The following is a 21924-nucleotide window of genomic DNA, read 5'->3' on the forward strand; positions in this document are numbered from 1 at the left end:
GTGGAAGACGGTTGACACGAAGAGAGAATTTAAAAATACACTATAAAACTTGTAAAGCCAAGCTCGTTCAGGAGATAAAGTACGTAGATGGAGACGCTATGCTCGGGGACAGTATGTCTTACAATGAAATTGATCGACCTAGTCTTAAAAGCGATTGTGTTAAAATCTCTCCAGGTCTTGAGGAAGGAAATAGCTTAACTGGTGTTGAAGATATAAGTAAGGTAGAAGATAATGAAAGTAACATCTCCAGAAAAAGTGACAAGTCGTCTTATAGTAGACTTATACGGACTTTGGAATATTTTTTTTGGAAAATTAGCAAGTAAGCTTGATACCAATGACGGCACTCCAATGTCAAAAAATTCGAAATACTGGGATATGCAAGATGAAGATGTCAGTGTGTTTGTTAAAGATGTGGACAGCAGCGATGATGATGATACAAATTATCATAATCATTATTACATCGATTTTCAGAATATGTTCAGCAAACAATCGAAGAAGATGGTGTCATCAAGTGAAATTGATTATGTATCGTGGAAAGACTCGAACGTGTTAACGAACAGGTTGCGACTTTTACTTGTTTCGCAAGATGACGAAATTGTATCAGTTATCAAAGAAACGTGGACTATTCATAATGAACTTAGAATTTCAGGGTATATATAATAAGTTAGTAATGTGTATTGACTGACGGATTTTTATACTTTTGTATTTTGTGATATAAATATAATTTTAAAAATTGATATTAAAATGTGTCGTTATTCATGCCCTAATAAAGTTCATGTGTTTGCTACTTTAAAGAATTGAGTTGCGGATGACTATTTTAATATATATCTATGTGTGTGTGTGTGTGTGGGTGTTGGAGAGTTTACATTTTATTTTATGTAGATGAAGGAAAATGAGTGTTGAAGAAGGAAAGAGTACGTATGTAGAATTGAGTGTCGATGACGGAAAATGAGTGTTGAATTGAGTGTCGATGACGGAAATTGAGTGTCGAATTGAGTGTCGATTATGGAAATTGAGTGTCGAATTGAGTGTCTATGATGGAAAATGAGTGTCGAATTGAGTGTAGTTGATGGGAAATGAGTGTCAAATTGAGTGACGATGATGTAATATGAGTGATGGCAAATGAGTGTAGAATTAACTTGCATCCAGCACTGAGTATGTGTAGCTCGGTTCTGAAGGTTCAATGGGTCCCTGGTCCTATATAAATTTAAACTTTGCTAACATGTTCACTGTCAATCTTATTTAACTAGCCATCGGTATGCTGTTAAATGACTGGATGTATATAAATACTAGGTTGTTAATTGACTTCATTTAGTTTTTGTGTGCTGAGTGTAGACTGATGAAAATAAGTGAGGAGCTTAATGTAGAATGGACTTGTGTTGATGGATATGTTGGTGTCCTACTGTATGTGCATAAATCGAATGCTAGTGGTCTGATAATATTTTGGGTTATTTACGAAGATATTTATCGATGTGTGCTATATAAAGCATAAAAGTGTATAGTAAACTTATAGAGTAGGTCTCTTGTTTCGGAGACTTTTGTCATAAGGCTTAACAAGGATTGACTCTGAAGGCTTTGAAGATGTATGGTGCTGGACATGTCTTGTCTGTAGCTATATCAACACTGAAGGTCCTCTGAACTGTAGATGAGAGGTACAAAAAAAATTGACTTTGGACCTAGCCCGGTATCGTATAAATTATTTTAGAAATGTGTTGTAGACATTTGGAGTCAGTTGGAGGTTATGTGTAGCTGTACATAATAAAATTAAAATTTGAGTAGTTGAAACTATGTTTGGTTTCTGAAAGTTCCATTGTTCAGAGACTCTTAATCCTTCTAGTTAGTCTAAATAAACCGTGTATGTAGGATGAGAGATTAGTTGTTTCAATATATAATTTAAACTTTTATTCCTTGAAATTCCTAATTTTTTTTTAGTAATAACAATGGATGATGTATTGACTCGAGTATTATAGTAATTGGTTCTTGATTTGACTAGCGTATTATTCAAACCGGTGCATGTATATAAGCGAGTCCTAGACAGCAGGTCGCTCAGTTTGTTACTGGCGACGACGACGGTGTAAGGATCACCTAGTTTGATTCTTCTGGTGCATAAGACGCGTAATTACCTGTTCTTGTGAACTCGATGGCATCTTTACCATCTAAAACGACGAACTTGATGGATGTTGTACCATCGACTACGGGAACCCTGACGTCAGCTATGGCGGAGAATGTGCAGATTCCGTCGGCAACGACGACGACGTCATCACAAGAGGAGACTTCAACAGTCGTGATACCGTCAGCAGGAGAGACTTTAATGCCGGTGGTGCTGGCTACACAGGAAAACTCTACGAACTTCGTTTCGTCCTCGATGGAAACTTCAATGACTGGTGATTCAAGAACGACTAACGAACATCGGTGCTGTTACTGTGACAAAAGTTTTAAATACCGTCAACATGCAAGAAGACATGAAAATCATGTCTGTAGAAGAAACGCTAATCGTGTGACATTTCCGTGTGACCCGTGTGGTGTACATTTCACAAACAAAAGTAATTTGATTAGGCATTGTAAAAGCAAAGTTCATTTGCAAGTTGTACAGCGGGGAAGCGATGATAATTGCGATGAATATCTGTATCAGTGCCGCTACTGTGGTAAACGATTTGAACGACTACGAAGTACACGCATCCATGAAAAGCATGGCTGCAGAAGAAATCTTGATCGTGTAAAATTTCTGTGTGAGAAGTGCGGTATACAGGTTACACGAAAATTTTACTTGAAAAAACATTATAAATTTTGTAAAGGAAGGTCTCTAGCATAATTTCTGGTCCTCTAAGGTGTTACACTCCTGAACTGATGTATCGAGATCTGTATGAATTATTTGTATTTTGTCATTCTTAATACGAACTATAATAATTTATTTTAATAAAAATGAATGTCGCACGGACTGAGAAATGTATACGATATATATATATAGTGTCAGATTTTAATGTGTATAAATGTACAATTTTAAATAAATTTTAGAATTAAAGAATTTTTTATTTATTTTTCCCTAACCTACATCGTTTATCTTAATGCAATAAACTACACGTGACACGTAATTTTGGTCGAATTTGTAATGCGCGCTATGTCTTGTTTGTGTGTATTATTTTTTTTACCAATAATGATGAAGACTGTTTTTTTTTTTTTGCTAAAATTATTTTTGTCTGAGTATGCCATCTGCATTCTTAAGATTTTTATGGGAGATGTTTTGGTAAAGTGCTGGTACAGGTAATACCGTAGCATTAGAGAAAATCTGACTAAGAACTTGATTTAGATTTATTATTTTTGAGAAATAATTTATTACTTCCCGAAATAAAACTAACAGACTTGTGGGGAATTTATGGTCTTAAATCGTAACCTGTCATATATCGGTGTACACTACGGAGGTGATATTAAAAAATTAAAGAATGTTTATCAATTGACCACACTTCGGGGTACTCTGGTGCACTGGCTGGGCTGTAACAGTAAGATTCTGGATACTTGGTAAGCGATTATTCGTCCGAATTACTCACACATTTGTACCGATTACTAACATGAATTTAGGGTTCACGAAAAAAATGTATACTAGCCGGGGTCATGATTTGAAGTATTTTGCCGCTTATAATTATCAGCGTAAGGAGTATGCTATGTAGGAATCGACTCCTCTCGTATATGTGCTACACATTTATTTTTGTAGGTAGCAAGATATACATTCGTAGGCTGATTTTCTGCTCTGGTTCAGTGATGTATACTTTGAAGTGGTTCCGTCAAGTACTTTACATGAGCTTGATTACGATTTCACTGGAGTTTTACGTGCACTGAGTTGGAAGGCTAGCGGCGTGATGTATGCATGTCTCGAGCAAAACATATGAGTGTCGCAGCATTCTGCAAGCTTGCAACTCCCGCGCGAGGGGTCAATGTTCATTTGCAGGTGATGGTAGGCATGTCTCGATCGAGAAGTCTCTGCCTCTATCCTTGAGAATTTTTTTTTTAGGTTAACGTGCTTGAATTTATGTACTTTTGACTAGTCGTACGTGAATAAGTTTAAATTCGTATGCATTGGAACATATTTTTCTACATGAGCTAAGAGAAATACATAGATGCTACATTGACTGAGATAGGTATCGAACACATGGTTCTTACCCTATGAGTGACTAGCACTTGTTTGTCCCATCTCCTCTAACCCTCGTTTACTTTGTGATATAGATGGAACATGGTTGTTTTCAGAGAGATGATGGTTAAAATGTCTTGGACAAAGTGTTCTTGTAGAAATTACTATGTGTGGTAATTATTTTAGTTGAAAAGATAATTTAATAAAACATGTAAAACTAACGTGAAGGTTTTTTTATGTGTAAACAAATCATCGATAGGATGGATTTTTATGTAGAAATGGTTGTATACCACATCTCTTGAAGAACACTGCATGGTATATATAATGAAAGACTCTTGGGCTCAAGAAACTAAAATATAGGTGGAAAGGATGATGCGGTTCCTAAGATTAAATGAAAGGAACTTGGTTGATTTTTTTTTATATACTAAGATGATTTAATTGGGTTTGGGATGATGGGTTGAAGGATTAAATAATAAAACTGGACACATAGGCTTTTAAAGAAAAAGAGAATGAAGCTCACAAGATCATAGATTGCGGGTAAATCACTGACAACTGAAATGTGGAAACGATATCATAAAATGAGTGATATTGATGCAGCTCATGGCAATATTGATGACAGCTACGAAGATGATGTCTTTACGTCTGTGATAGTGACACGGACGCGGAGATTTTAAGACAAATAATATTATTAATATAGAAATGATGGAAGCCGTAGCACGCCGATCGTGACGAGAAACAAATATTGAAGGATGCTGATGGTTTCGGGAAGACTGAAACTAATGGAAGTATCAACACCTTGAAAAGTGAAAATACACTCAAGCCTATATTTAGCAGATACTCCATACTTTGTAAAAATAATGGACTCCTAAAAAGGAAGCATGAAGGCGATGCAGACACTTCGACATCGACAATAACGAGTTCTTATATGGTAATCTGGGTGAAGACGATGCCTTCTACGGTGATTGCTACGATGACTCTGAAGCTGGCGACGTGATCTAAGACTGTGATGCAGAACCTAAAGCTGACAAGACTGATGAATGTGGTGGTGTCCTGAGACCGAAGTGATGGAAACGTCGTGATGTAATAAACAAATCTGATCAAGCTTGTGATGATCACTGGCTCGATGATGAAAGTAACCCTGAGGTTGATGTTAAAACGGAGGACAGCAGAGATCATAATATTTATAATAAACATGCAAGGAAGATGGTGAAAGAAGAGATTGATTCCACATCATGGAAAGATCCAAACATATTGGTTGACCGGCTAAGACTGATGGTGGTATCTGTTCGTAGAGGAAACTACTCGCATATCGTGGAAGTATCGACCATACTTAAAGAGCTTCGGAACGCTGGCTACTTACAATAATCATTTGATTAACTGTCATGTGTGTACTAATGAAAAATAAAATGAATTATTTATATTTTAAAAAAGTATGATTTATTTCTTGTATCCTGATTTCCAAATAAGTCTGTGTTTCAGCTACTGTATGTGTGATCGTTCCGTTTCCTGTGTGTACTGTGTGTATGTTCCGATTTCCTGTGTGTACATTTCGTTTTCCTGTTTGTTCATTTCGTTTTCCTGTGTGTACATTTCGTTTTCATATGTGTACATTTCGTTTTCCTGTTTGTACATTTCGTTTTCCTGTTTGTACATTTCGTTTTCCTGTTTGTACATTTCGTTTTCCTGTTTGTACATTTCGTTTTCCTATTTGTACATTTCGTTTTCCTGTTTGTACATTTCGTTTTCCTGTTTGTACATTTCGTTTTCCTGTTTGTACATTTCGTTTTCCTGTGTGTACGTTCCGTTTCCTGTGTGTACTGTGTGTACGTACCGATTTCCTGTGTGTACATTTCATTTTCCTGTGTGTACTTTTCGTTTTCCTGTGTGTACTGTGTGTACATTGCGTGTTCATTTCATTTGATGAATTTGTTTCCAAATGCGTTACCTTATTTTGGTACGCTTCTTCTTTCAATGGTATTTTGACTCGAGTATTATAGTAATTGGTTCTTGATTTGACTAGAGTATTATTCCAACCGGTGCGTGTATATAAGCGAGTCCTGGACAGCAGGTCGCTCAGTTTGTTACTGACGTCGTCGGTGTAAGGATCACCTAGTTTGATTCATCAGGTGCATACGTCGTGTAATTGCTTGTTCTTGAGACTTCGATGGCATCTTTACCATCTAAAACGCTGAGCTTGATGGACGACGCACCATCGTCTACGGGAACCCTGACGTCAGCTACGGTGGAGAAGGTGCAGATCCCGTCGGCAAAGACGACGTCATCAAAAGAGGAGATTTCAACAGTCGCGATACCGTCAGCAGGAGAGACTTTAATGCCGGTGGTGCTGACTATGCAGGAAAACTCGTCGAACTTCGTTTCGCCCTCGATGGAAACTTCAATGACTGGTGATTCAACAACGACTAACGAACATCGGTGCTGTTACTGTGACAAGATTTTCACAAACAGCAGCAATACTCGACGACACGAAAGGAGAGAATGTGCTAAGAACCCTTATCGTAAAATGTTTGTTTGTGAGAAATGTCGCAAGCAATTTGCAAGACAAGATAATATGAAAACGCACATGAAGACATGCAATGGTCCTGCTGTGCGACAGAAAGTAAAGGTTTCGGTGCAACAACGATGTATTGATGTTCATAAGAGTATGCCTGGAGATGGTGTAACTGCTGCAACAACATCATCTGGTTCGGGTCTGAAAGGATCGTCTTCATCACCACGGTATCCTTGCAGCTACTGTGATATGTCGTTCACATTTTCTCATGATGCACGAAGACATGAGCGGAGTAAATGCAAGAAGAATCCATCTCGTATAAAGTTTCGCTGTGATGGGTGTCATGAATGGTTTACACGTATTGACAGTTTGCGACGACATGTGAAAAAATGCAACGGTAAAGTCCGTGTGTCTACTGAAGAACTACCTGTAGAAACTTCGACTCCTCGCTTTAGATTGGAGACTCGTAAGAGAACAAGCAAGAAAACCGATGTGCAGCAACCGATTGGTATGACGTCTGAACATGAAAATAAACCTAAGACTGTGTTCGGCGCATTACAAGTGAATGATAATGGGTTCTACTTGGTGCAGTCTGCATTTCGTGGGACATTGAAAGACTACTATTATCTAAATACGTTAGGTGCGTCGAAAGACATTTGTAATTTTCTTGATGATATCAAAGAGAACATAATCAATCAGCTTACTGATGATGTAGCAACAAACGGTCCATTAAAATACAACTTGTGGTTGGACTGTATATATGGAAAGCCGTATCCATTCGAAGACGAAGTGAAGAAGTGTGCATTCAAGACATCGGCTGCAGTAATTTACAGTTCTAACGATGTGAAGCATACTGTTAAATACGGTATCCAGAAACTCTGTCAGGAAGAGGAGGACTATGTCTGTAAAGGTTCTGGCTGGACTCTTTCTAGTATAAGCCGATTGGAGCTAAGAATTAGTCATTTCACGCCGCTGCGGACCTAAATGATTATAAGATTGCTGGCTTTCGCAAGTGTTCGTGTAGTAAAGTAGAAATTATGTAATAAAGTTTATTTTGTGAAAGAACTTGTGTTGTTTTATTTCTCGGACCTGCCACTATTATATTATGTTTATTTTTTTTTCATCTTCATTCCGAATCGTACCAAGGACCTTAGTCGATCTTACTAATCATTTTATTGGTTGCAAATTTATTTAATGAATTTTGAACTTTTTCCGAATTAATAAGTCAATTACGAATTTTCCACGATGGCGGACATGATGTCTGATAGGATGATGGTAGTAGAGGATTTAAAGTCTCTTTAAGAATTTTGAACATGATTTATTGAAATTATTATTTTTTACATGAAATAAAAAATATATTGCATCGATCGAGTATCGAACCAAGGATAGGAACTGACCGGGCCAATCAGTATATTGATTGCAAATTTATTTAATAAATTTTGGAATTTTTCCCGAATTTCTAGCTAAATAAATACGGATTTTCAAGATGGCGTCCAAATTTAAAGATGGCGGACACCTTAGTAATAGATGATTACTGCACTCTAGCGGGTAAGAATTAAACTAGCATGGCGTCAGCGCACTCTAGCCGACGATACAATGATGATGGCTTCCAGCATCGAAGACAAGATGGCGGACATGACGTCATACTACCTGATGGTATATGTGCATTGGTAAAAGTGGTGGGGGTCAGTCTGCCAGCAGCCACCTAGGGGGAAGGACCTGTCGTTATTTTAAATTTTTTTTTGCACTCGTCGGGTTCGAACCGCGGACTCCGAGCTCCGTGTCGTTAATGTATGATTTTTAAATATTTTTTATTAAAATTTTATTAAATGAATTTTTTAATAAATTTTAAAATTTTTTTCATTAAAATCGGATAATAAATGAAGATTTTAAAGATGGCGACCGTAACGAAAATTGCAACGGTGACGTCATCATCCAATGTGGCTACCATGGCATCCTAATTTTCAAGGTCATGACCTTGGCGGCTTAAAGCGGCTAGCTCTAAGGATGCTTAAGCCACTTTCAGGAATTTGGGTTCTTTCTAAGGCAAAACGGCTTTTGAGGATTTTCGAAATCCTAATTTTTGAATTGTGGAATTTTTTGAGATTTTTTGGCGGAATTTTTTTCCACATAAATGGAAATTTTGAAGATTTTTGAGGAATTTTGGGTGAATTTTGCCCAATTTTGGAGAATTTTGTCACATTTTGAAGGTAAAATTCAGGGTCAAGGTCAAAGGTCAAGGTCACAACCATCCAAGATGGCCGCCGTGACGTCACAATCCAAGATGGCGGACACCGGCACCGGCACCACGCGCCGGCGCCAGATCTAGTTCCGCCATTCCTATACTACTTTTACCATTTAACATTACAATTTTTGGCTTCGTTTGAACATAGCAGTAGTAGACAATGTATGTCCCAGGACTGGTGTCTGTGCATGATGTCGGAGGCGGTGTCCACACCATCTTGGGCTATGACGTCTCGGCGGCCATCTTGTATGATCTTGACTTCCTTCCAAATTCGCAGAAATTTGCCAAACGTTGGCCAAAATGTTGCCAAAATTCGCAAGAATCTCCTGTTTTTGGAGAGAGAAAAATTAAAGATAAAATACTCCCTTTTGAAGAAAAAATTACTGTTTGAGGAAAAATTTTCAGTTTTAATTCTAAAAAATTGCATTAGCTTGAAAATTCCTCGAAGTGGTGTAAGACTCCTAAAAACAAGCCGCCCTAAGCCACTGAAGTTTTGACACCGCCTGCCATCTCGGATTATGACGTTACATCCGCCGTAAAGAAAACCCGTAATTATTATCAGAACAAAATCTGAACGACATAAAATTAGTAAAAAAGTTATATTACAGTTTTTATGAAATTTTAATAAAAACCACACTTAACATCATAAAGTCCTCGGTTCGAACCCAGTAAGAGCAAACAAAAACGGCCTCCATTGAGGCTACCAGCAGACTGACCTCCCACCACTATCAAGGTATATATAATGGTAGCTAGTTTGATATCACTTCTGGCATCTTGGATCCGCCGTCTTGTTTTCGTCTGGTGGAGGTCGTCATAATGGATTACAGCACAGCCGCCATCTTGTTTACATGAGCTGGTAAATGCCACCTCTATTTTTAATACTAGCTACTAGGAGTGCTACTGTCACATAGTACACACACCGCCTGCTTGAGCGCACTGCTGCCATCATGTTTTCAATACTTTATACTTGGAGCTATAGTGTCACATATTAAACACATCAGGGTCATTCCATATCAAATAACACAGGGTATAAACATGATAACCTCATAATTGGATGAAATTTGGTATGATGTTTGTCCTCAAAAAGATTAAGAAAAATGCTAATTCCCCCCCCCCCTAAATATCTCAAATGGTTTCAAAATTACGGCTATGTAAAGTATCCGAAAATCTGCGAAAAAAAATGTAACCGACATTTTTTGAGATCACCATAGATTTTCTCCTAATTGAGCTAGAGTGATGGGAGTGGTGTCATTTTACTCCGTTTTAAATGCTCTTTCGTTTGATGGACAACATAATATACTTTGTTATAAAAGTGTTTTTGAGGAATCAAATTCAAAATTTTGTTTTTGATTTTATCAAAAAGAGCAGTTTTGAAATTTTTAAAAAAATTCCTATATCTTAAATAGTTTATACTTTTGGTAAGTAATTCTCAAAATTTCGATGTTGGAGGCTAATGGGTTCATAGTTAAATAATAATTTTAAAAATGCGTTTTAAAAGTTTTTCTTGCAGTTTAATAGTATGTAGCCTTACTTTCCTTAATATATTTAGGATGGTGATTATTACACTAATTAATTATGTAGTTAGGAGGGTTGCCTCTAAGACAACAATTAGTTATGTACAAAATAATATATTTTTTAGTTGAGTTGGAAAAACGTTTTATAATTTACTTTATAATGAATTTTATTTGAAACTGTAAGGAGACACTCATAAATAATAATCAGTAGTGTCTGTTCTAGATGACTCTTCAAGTTGTGACATGAAAGGTGACTAATAGTGGGTAGGTCTGTTGATTGTTTCATGAGCTGACAAGAGCTTCACAGTCAAGTTGAGACAGGCTCACTCTCATTTCTCTCTTCTGTCTGTGTTATATTGTTTAGTCTGCATCTGCAGTTGGTATGAGTACATAATGTAGGTGTTTAAAAGTGAACAATCTTTTGTTTTCAAAGAAATTGAAATATAAGTTGTATTAATCCTTAAAAATATGTTTATATTTAGTGAGTGTTTACAAGAATATTATTTTGTAAGTACTACACGATAAACATTTATTGAAGCTCTTTGAAAAACACAATAAAATTAAATAAGCTAGGCCTATATGACATTATTGAGATGGTCTTTACCTAAAGTTTAAAAAATTGTGTAAAACAGACAATAGAAAGCTAAAACAATTTCATTAAATTGTAATGATTTAACCCGCTAAACAAAACTAATCACACAATTAGGGATCCAAAGAGACTGATAAATGTAACATCTTGGATGTTAAGTTTATATCATGAAATACCTAAAGAAACCAAAATTTGTGATATTTGTAGAAAATAAATTGGAAATTTAAAGGTAGACAACCTGGCCCCTCTGGCCTGTCTTTTTCTGCAATACAAACTAGCGAAGAATACAGTTCCCAGCCACATACCCACCCTTTTCTTTAGATCCAAAAATTGTAATTAAACAATGGAATACACCTATCCCTCACTTAGCACATCTAATTCTTTCCTAAAAATTCTCGTTATTCGAAATCGCGTATTCTGAAGCATTAGTTTCCATAAATAGCAAGGCTAATTCAATTAATGTGTTCCAAAATTGTCTAGGAAAATATACTTTACATAATATAAATGCATAGAATAACACTCATCTATAAATATGTCTCACCATTAATCTATATGCCTCCTATCGCACGTTGTATGACAAATACGACACCGCGTAACGGGAGATACGTGGTTATGTGCTTTAATGTCGGCTGGCTGACTTGCCCGCCCGGGCGTGACCTTCAACTCACGTCGCGTACCTTTCCGAACCATCCTTTACTGACAGTGAAACAGATATTACTGTCCGGATAATAACATTTTAATTTTTCTAAAATTAAAGTGCTTACCGTGTCGTATCGCATAATCGTGGCACAATTTATAATAAGATCAAGTTTCAAAAGTGTGGGTGCGATTTTTATGCGAAAAAAAAATGCAAGCCTGAATTAACGCATAACTCGTCGTAGTACACACCACGAAATAGTGCGGGCTACCAAATGTAGTTAACTCGGCACAAGACAGAGAGCGCCCGTTGCATGCAATCGGAGAGATATCAATATCGATATTCGACTCCGTGTGTGCGCTCTATACGGGAAGCAACATAGCCAAACATTAATGATGCCAACTAGAGTTGGCTACATTTTTATAAACGGTATACCGCGGCGACGCAGACTAACAGATAAATGTTATAACGTTTTTAAAACGTCTTTAAAAGAAAATTGTGCGCACAGTTGACTTGATAAAAACTAAAGTGCGACCAACATAACCTGGCCTTCATGTCAATCTGCGCGCCGTAATACTTCTAGTTTTGTCTTAAATACTTGAACACGATGCATTATGAGTGATCAAGCACGTACAGTTACCGGCAGCTGAATGGACAGACGTTGCTTTTGTTTGTGTGAATTCGTTGCCACTGGTTAGACTGAGTTCACGGCCCGGTCTCTGGCCAGGCGACAACGGTACGCACGGCGGCATACGCGCGGACGTAAAAATTGTTGGTCCTTTACACTTCATAGCAGCAATTTAACTTGCCATAGCTGATGTTTGTACAACAGCCGATAGCGTATCCCACGGCACATCTGTTGTATACATAAGTTGAAACAGACTTCGTGGCGTCGTACCCGACTTTTTTTTGCCTGTGAAGATTTTGTGCTAACTGAAATTTACAGACGTGCTATTGAAGACTGGGTTAGTAAAATTCACATCGCGCTAAATGAATCCGTGCACTTTGAAGACGTGTTAAGTGTGGGATAGGTGTACATCAATAGTTGAACTAGAAGAGACCCTTCTATTAGTTTTAAGAAAATTAACTTTCAGCATTATTAGACAAAGAAAGTAAAACAAAAAATAAACTCTGCATTGAACCGTAAACTCTTTTTAGCAGCTGAAGATTCGTCTAGTGATGATGAGAATCTAGATGAGACAGTTTTACAAATCCTCAAAAAAAAAAGTTTTCTCCATCAACAAATAGATGATACTTACGTGTCTCCCAGAGAAACGGGGCATTAGAAAAATAATGCGGGAATTTAATGCACCAAATTATATGGTGAGAGAGGAAAAAAATTAAAGAAAATGATATTTTAGAAAGCCCTAACCCAAAGCTTGGAAAGGCTCTTTCAAAAGCTATTGTCGATACTGTTAAGTTATTTTATGAAAGTGATGATATAAGCAGAATAATGCCCGCTATTAAGGACTGTTTGACTGTAGTCGATTGGAATGGAATTAAAACAAACAAAAAGTGTCAAAACGACTAATATTGTGTAATTTGAAGGAAGCTTACTTTTGTTTAAGGAAAGAATCTCAAATATTACAATAGGTTTTTCAAAATTTGCCGAGCTGAAACCAAAACATTGCATACTGGCAGGCCAAAGTGGTACACATTCAGTCTGTGTATGCGCAGTTCATGACGTTGCAATAGTCAAAGATCCAGCTCCTCGCAACGATTCTACAATCGGTGGAAGGCCTGGAGTATTTTCCGTTTATCTTTAATGCAGATGTGTTGCCTCCTAGATAAGCAAAAGCCATTCCAGTGTTTGTTTTCGACGATATATGCGATAAGCAAGGCATAATACAAGAATACTTTTCCATGGGCAGCACGCCAATGTAGACTGCATTTACCGACATACATCTGAATTCCTAAACCTTTGCTACAAGGAAATGCGAATGTCATAGTACTTATTCACACGGACGAACTTAATTTACGTCACACTTATGGCAATCATGTAAATACAAACATTAAGTTTCAGGAATTAAAAGATATGTGCTCCTTTTGCTGGAAAAACGAGCACGGATTCCTAGTCATAGTTAAGAAATGGCATCTATTTAAAGGCAGATAAAGACAAGGTTTCTATCAGTTTATCGTCAAACACGAGTCATAGCATTTCGAAATTCGGTCGTAGTAGTCGCACTACCGACGTGCATACTGTTTACGAGTTTTACGACGCCGATACCACAAATACATTTAGATACTGGCTCCAAAAGTAGAAAGTGAGAAAAACGAATGACTAGAGTACCTATTAGCTATCGAACAGCATGTGAAGGCCTCTGTTTCTCGTATTCGTGACATGATTTAAGTATCGAATGTACAAAGATGCGACGATTTCAGGGCTTTCCAAAGTGGCCTGAATGCATCACTAACTCTTTGGGCAACGAAAACAAATCTTTCTAACCACAGGTAAGAGGTTTCTGCGGACGAATAAAAGGTATAAAAGGAAGTCTTGAAATCTGTTCTCAGCCAGTACAATGTCGCACTTGGCCATGACCTTCATCATGCTATACAGTCTGTTCGTGAAAAAATAGATACTTGTGGAAAGGGCTAGACTTGCACTAAAATGGAAAATGAAGAGATATTAAAACCAATCACACTAATCGTCTCTACGAACTTAAAAATAATTGGAAGAGAGAAGTTGATGACAATATGCCTACTGCAAAGAAGAGGAAATTACCAGCTCGAGAAGATGACTATATGAGTACAGTGTCTATGCGCAAGTAAATAATTACGGAAAACGGACACCAAGTTAATGCAATGGTCTAGCCATACCTGAGATCTTTCACGAGTTAATGACACAACTAACGGAGTGTAGGAACCATAATTGTAGGTTGTTCCTGGATGCTAAAGAAATAGACTTATTACCAGGAAATATCTGTATAGAAGAGTACAAAACACATGGGGCTCCAGGTCTGTATGAATTGCTGTTTTGCAGGGAACCTAAAGGCTATTCTCACAAAGAATTGCAAGAGTACAAAAAACTGCTAGAAGTTCCTAACTCATGCGCATTTTCGCTATAACGATCCAGAATGTGGCATATATAAAGATGATGATCATGAAAAAATCGATATCTTCACCAATCTCTTCAGTGAACTTGCAGTACATGGTGAAAGTTTTAAAAAAAGCTGAAAAGTGCCAATGTATATTGGGACGTCCCAAACAAAATGGTAGACAGCTTACGACTTTTACTTGTTTCACTTAGTGCAGGAAACTATTCACACATTAAGGGGCCCGCCTCGTCAGGGGTGTATGTGTGTTAGTGAGGCGGGATGATAAGCGCGACGCTCGCTGGTGCTTCTAGCGCGGTATAGCCTCTAAGCGCAAGTCTCTGAACTGGCGCGCATTCGTCTCGTCGTCACAGGATAACTGTGAAATTTGACCGGTGACCGTAACATTATATGGCGGATAAATGAAGATAAAGGTGTTATTCAAGCCCCTTAAGTGCTTTCAAGAATCTGTACTGACTGTTTTATGCCTAAAAATCACTCTGAAAACACGCGTTTTAGGCATTTTAACGCTTCTAAAAATACAGTTTAAAAACTTAATCCGAAATTAAAAGTACTTTTCGGCCCTCAGCGAACTCTTAAATGATATTCGTAAATAGGCCCCACTCGGATATCTTGAGTAGTTTTGAAATCGCGTTGTTTTTCCTGAAGCTCTGCACACCGTATGTGTGCCCAGGTAGGCGGGCCCCTTAACGAAATATTCGCCATACTCAAAGAACTGAGGGAAGCTGGCTACATACAGTGAGCCGAACCAGAATCGCTTGCGAACTTCACCCTCCTGCAAGACGAAAATACCTTCGGCACAAATTCTTAGTACATGAATTTGATGATATATTCCAGGTGGATCTTTTTGAGTTACCATATTCCCTAATGAATAAAGGTTTCAGGTACATGTTGACGGTCATTGATGTCTATAGAAAGTTCGCTTGTGCCAGACATTGTGAAATCGAAGAATGCAATCGATGTAACCAAGGCCATGACAAACATTTTGCGCGATGGACATGTACCGTCGCATCTGCATATGGATCTCGGCAAAGAATTCCGCAATGCTATTTTCAAGGCTTTGATGAAGTTTGGCATCAAACACTACTCCACATTTAATAATGCCTAAGCCTTCGAAAAGTTTAATAGAAATTTGCGCACCATTTCACAGCTAACGGAAATTGCATGTGGTTGGATATCTTGCCGAAATTAATGACCAAGGATCGAACTAAGCACTGTAATCGATCTAAATAACCACTATTTTAATAAGTGATTTTTTTAATTCCCCTCCCCCTTTTCTAGCTAAAATTTATTGAATTTCAAGATTGTGGCCAAGATGACCATCAATATGGTGGATGTCAAGGTAATAAATAATAATGCACTCTAGCAGGTAAAAATTAAATTAATATGGTGGCAGAGCACTCCAGCAGACAGCGTGTTGTCTACGTAGCACTAGCATTCATTGTATCGATTACTGAAAACAATATGGCCACTGTGATGTCATGCTAGCTGATGTAATGTATTCCTTTCAATTTATTAGTGGCTTACGTGCAGAGGCGCACCCAGGAATTTTTTTTGGGGGGTGGGGGGGTTGAAGTTTTTTTTATGAAGGAACACCGGTTTCAAAAATAAAGAGGGGGTCCGGGGGTCCTCTCCCGGAAAAATTTGGATTTATAGGTGAAAATTGGTGCTATTTAAGAAGTTTTTGTATCTAATTATTGAATATACTGCTAGTAGAAAAAAAAAATTTTAGTACGGTACTAAATTTTTTTTTAAGACAAGAATCAAACAAAGATACCTTTATCAAACCAAGGGTCTCGTCCGCACAAAATCAGTATTATTTTAATACCATGAGAATAATAGCATGCATTAAAGTCCATATTCTGTGCAACTTAAATCACTGACAATGATGGTTTGCTTTTTACTGCATCAAAGTCTCGTACGTCGAAACTCGAATGATTTCACTTATTCCATTCCAAGTATTCCGTCTGCACTGCTATAATCCATCGCGAAATACTTGTGAAGACATGCACGCAATCATTGGGTCGTGCCTGCACTGTGGTAGGAATTATTCGTCTAGAAATGAGAATTAATGTTTTTGTATTACATAGTAATGTGTGCTCTCTGGCGACTAGAGCCACGTGATATCACAAGTGCCTCTGTCCAACCTGCATTCCTGCCACGGATCTACCCATCATCATGAATTGCAGGTTTACTGTGTTTCATGTAAGTTGTCCGTGTTTTGACGATTCTCTTCCGAGAAAGACGTCCGTCCTCTCCATTATAGTGGTAGTGGTGCTTAATCCTAATAATTCCCGCCTTCTTGAAAAAAAAAACAGGGTCTGTGCTCTCCTGTTTGTGTTTACAGGCACTTTTCTCGGAAGAGCAACACACAAATGAGAAATCTATCAATTCCCTGCAAGCCGCCTACCTTCATGTTCAGCATCATAACTAGTTCCTGGCTTTGGTCGTTTGGAGAAGTAGTTCAGTAAATTAAAACCATGCTTACGTTTATACATTCTGATACAGCACTCGCTATCAACATCAGTTCTAAAACTCGCGATGAAGAACACTGCCCAGTTCCCACAATCTTCGGTAATGTTACACGGTAGCCGAAAACAGACTGAGTAAGAGAAAATGAAAACGCATCGACTAACAGAGCGAGGGATAACGATTAGGGGAGGGGGTGCCGGGTAGATATTGCTAGGTGCTGCAGGAGTAAGCATAGTCGTCCGGCTACACAATAATGTATACACTGACGTGAAAACATCTCACAAAGTTTGGTAGATTGAGCGCTGCCCATAGACCATCGTACCTATTTTGCTAGGACTGGGAATGGTTTTACTTTTTCCATTCCAGATTTTTTCTTCGCATTTTCGGAGGGGGTTTAAACCCCCAAACAACCCCCCCCCCCTGGTGCCCCACTGCTTCCGTGGAGGAAGGATCTATCACCATTTTCAATTGAATAACCTGACCGGGTTCAAACCGAAGACTCCGGATCATAAGGAGGTTTTTTAAATTTCATTAAATTATTTTTTTTTTAAATTTAAACTTAACATGATTTTTTTAAAACTAAAATTTAAGGATTTTGAAGATGATGGACGAAATTCAAAATGCGGAATGATTTTTTAAAAAATTGTATTAGACAATTTTTTTTATTGATTTAAAAAATTTTCCCAGTTTTCTAGCTTAAAAAATACAGATTTTCAAGATGGCGGCCATAACGAAAAGTGAAACTATGATGTCTTAAAATCTTATATGGGAGAGACAACAAGTTCAATAGTGATGCCATGATTTTCAAACTGGTGGAATAGAGTATTTTATTTAAAATTTTATTAATTACATTTTTATAGATATAATTATTTCCATAATTTTTAGCATAATAATTGTAGATTTTTTTAAGATGTAGGAATGTTCTGAAATAAAAATTTCAGAAAAACAAATTGGCGGAATCCAACACGGCAGATATAAAATTGTTTCCGGGGTGAAGGGCAAAGGTCATAGTCAAGGTTAGAGGTCAAGGTCAACCAATATGGCGCCGTGAAGTCAAAATTCAATATGTTGGTCGGCACCAGAGGCACCACTACCTAGAACCTGCCCACGCTCCTCCATTGACACACTACTAGACATTTCCTTTTGTTTTAAATTTGTGTGCTTTGTTTGACATTTAATTACAGTATAATGAGATCTTAAAACATAGGGTATAAACCTTCAGAGTTTAAAATGACAACTTCAGCATTTTGAACAAAACAAATCAATAAAATCAAAATGCCCCAAATCAAATTTTAAAATTCCAAAATTGAATCAAAGCACCACAATGTTAATACTATGTGTTTGCAAGTAAAGTTATTTTACACTCATAAGAGACAAATACCGGTACTTAATAAAAAAAATTCAATTTTATGAGAATTTTTTGAAATAGTGTTCAGATCTTTATTTGTGTCAGCAAGTAGACAAAATTAAAATTAAAATCAAACATAGCCTCACTTACACCTGTCTAAGGCTACACAGTAAGACAAGTAGTTTGACATTGTAGGACCTTGGCTGATGCGTGTGAATGAGTGGGAGCAGAGAGTGGATGCTGGCGGTGTGGGTGTAACGGGTGGGTCCTCTTCGGCAGGTAGCGAGAGCCCCACCTTCCAGGGCAGCGCGGTGGGTTACGCCGTGCCCAAGTTGAAGATGGAGGACGTTGGGCCGCATGAGCTTCCCAACGAGATCTCAGCTCCCTACGAGGTGCCGCAGTTCCCCATCGAGCAGATCGAGAAGAAGCTTGCCATCCAGAGGTCCATCAGCAGCAGGTGGGTCCCAGTCTTTCATCACACGTGCATCAAAGGAGTAGGAGGAGGGACTTCTGATTGGCTGATATCACGATATTCCGATGTATCAATATATTCATTTCTGGGTGCAACATGACCACTGTGATGCATAGTCAGTTTCCTATTGAATGCTTATACTGTATCCAGAAAAAAAAACAGCTGAGAAAGGAGTACAGTGACATTCAGTAATCTGTTTGCAGTGTTGTCCTTGTTCAGGCATAGTCTTTACGTGAAGGAAGAGTCTCTTGTTTTCTGGTGAAAACAGAGCATAAATTCATGCAGTAGTAAAAAATGTATCAGTAATTTCACTTCATGACCCGCTACTTAGTTCTGCTATTTATTACAGCTTTTTATTGTAGCAGCTGTAGGAACATTTATACGGTATTATTGCCTTTCCCTTATTTAAAAGACTTTCAACTTTATGCATGGGCCAGGAATGGTGCGTGGATGCTGTGACAGCTGCAACTGTGTGATGTCAGGGTGGCGAAGGACCTGGAGGATCGCCGCAGTCACTACGAGCCCTCGGTTGGCCCCGTGCCAGACGAGGCTGACCACCACTTCGACCTGGAGGAACATGACTACGTGCCTCACTTCCAGAGGGTGTCCATCAGCGGCGAGGACACGAGTGGCGTCAGTACCTCTGCTGCTTGGTCCCATTGCAACTGTTTGCTTTTTCATCTGGTGCTGCTGACTACAGCATACTTACATACGTGCTACACACAGGGCATGCACTTTGGGTGTCCATTTTTATGGAGATTTTTGAGGTTATAATCCTTTACTATCAGTGCCAATTCATGATTATTTGCTGCTGATTAAAAAAAAAAATACTTTAAATTTTAAGGCACATGGATATCATGGCATAAATTACTACAGTCTAAAAGATATATTATATATAAAATATTAATAATGAGACACAAAACAACACACTTTAATTTTGGCCTATGTGTTACTTTCATCATAACTTCTATTTGCCCAAATTTAAAGAGTGTGACAATATATTGGGTAAACTACACACTGTGTTTTTTTTTTTTTTTTTTTTCATTTTCATAATCCACATTGAATTTTGAGTACAAAATAATCTTGATGGTGATAAACAAAAAATATTTACTGAGAGATACCATCAGATATTTTGGGTTACAGCAGAAAGAACATATTGAAATAATTTAGTCATACTTGACAGCCATCATTTATATAGGTATCTACTAGCTGCAGACCAGCGCTGCCCGGTGATACATTGTCCGTGAGTTAAAGCAAAATGGATAACATTTTATGACAGTTTGGTAGACATAGAGAAATGATACACAATTGCTGATTGTAAGTGTGTGACCTATGATTTTCGATTTACCCATGGCGATGGGTTGAAAAGTTTAGAAGTTGATGCGCTGCAGTGACATCTAGTGGCGAGTTGCAAAAAAGTGGATAGCATAAAAACCATCTCTATGAAGAAAACCTATGTGCCAACTTTCACGGTTATCAGTTAAACGGTGTTGGAGTTTGTCATACATACATACAAACCTAAATTCATACAAGCATGTTGCATACATAATGCATTCATCATAAATGCATCATACATACAAGCATGCATTCATACATGCATACAAACATGAATAAATTCATTCATACAGACATGTATACATTCATACATGCATACAAACACGAATTCATTCATTCATTCATACATGCACACATTTGAACATGCATGCATACATTTGTGCATTCATTCATACAAACATGCATGCATATATATGTACATGCATGCATACATTTGTACATGCATACATTTGTACATGCATGCATACATTTGTACATGCATACATTTGTACATGCATACATTTGTACATGTATTCCTACATTCGTATATGCATGCATACTTGCATGCATACATTGGTACATGTATGCATTCATTCATACAAACATGCATACATTTGTACGTGCATGCATTCATTCATACAAACATGCATACATTTGTACAAACACACATGCATTCATACAAACACACATGCATGCATTCATACAATACAAACATGCATGCATTCATACAATACAAACATGCATATAATGTATAATGGTACTGTTGACTGTAGCACAAAAATTGTAATTATTAAAAAAACTGTGTTTTAGTTAATGGATTTAATTTTATTGTCAAGTTGGTGTTAAGTTTTTAGATAATATGTTCCAAACTTAGTAACTAGTACTTATTTGTTTGTGAATATTTAAAAAAAATTTAATTTATAAAGTGGTTAAAAAAAAAAAAGAAATCTAAATGCTATTTGTGCTTTCTTAAGTTTATTTTAACTACAAATGCACTTCTACATTTAGCATTATATATATGTGTGTGTGTGTGTTTAAACTTCATAATAAAGAACAATAAACCTGACATAAATGTAATATTTTCCCAGGGATTCAAAATGTTTGTTTATCTAGTTGTAAACACAATATGACATAGTCGCTCACTAAGCTCATGCGGCTGGAGCGGTGGAGCGGTGGAGCGGTGGAGCGGTGGAGCGGTGGAGCGGTGGAGCGTTGGAGCGAGCGTGTCGCTGGCCTGCAGGTGCCGCTGGAGGACCTGCAGCAGGCGTCCGGGCTGCTGGTGCAGGCGCTGTACATCCGCGAGCGCTACATGGCCGTGTCCCAGCAGGGCTTCCCGCTCGTCACCTCGCGCTTCCTGCGCTCCCTCGACTCCAGCTGCCAGCACCACCTGCTGGAGGGCGTGCAGCACGAGGACCGCAAGACCATAGAAGGTGCGCCCTCCCTGCCCACCCGCCCTCCCCGCCCTCCCCGCCCTCCCCGCCCTCCCCGCCCTCCCCGCCCTCCCTGCCGTACCACAAAACCCACTCCCTAACTTACCTCTCTCCAAATCTCTCTACATGCAACACAATACCTGCAATAACTCCTTCTTCTGTAGCAGTGTTCTTACCTTTATACTTTATCATGCACACAGTGGTTTTGTTTGAAAGTG

At 38.0% G+C, this 21924-nt stretch overlaps 1 protein-coding gene across 2 annotated transcripts in view; it reads left to right on the forward strand.

Annotated features, from left to right (window-relative positions):
• Positions 1-21924, forward strand: part of LOC134531143 (AMP deaminase 2) — a 224518-nt gene that overhangs the window by 83053 nt on the left and 119541 nt on the right. For both annotated transcript variants that reach the window (XM_063366754.1, XM_063366755.1), the window contains exons 2-4: positions 18770-18947; positions 19445-19595; positions 21517-21706. In XM_063366754.1, the coding sequence (XP_063222824.1) occupies positions 18770-18947; positions 19445-19595; positions 21517-21706 (519 nt within the window). The remainder of the gene's footprint in view (positions 1-18769; positions 18948-19444; positions 19596-21516; positions 21707-21924) is intronic.

This window comes from Bacillus rossius, chromosome 3 (genome assembly GCF_032445375.1).
Source record: "Bacillus rossius redtenbacheri isolate Brsri chromosome 3, Brsri_v3, whole genome shotgun sequence".
Taxonomy (NCBI): Eukaryota; Metazoa; Arthropoda; class Insecta; order Phasmatodea; family Bacillidae; genus Bacillus; species Bacillus rossius.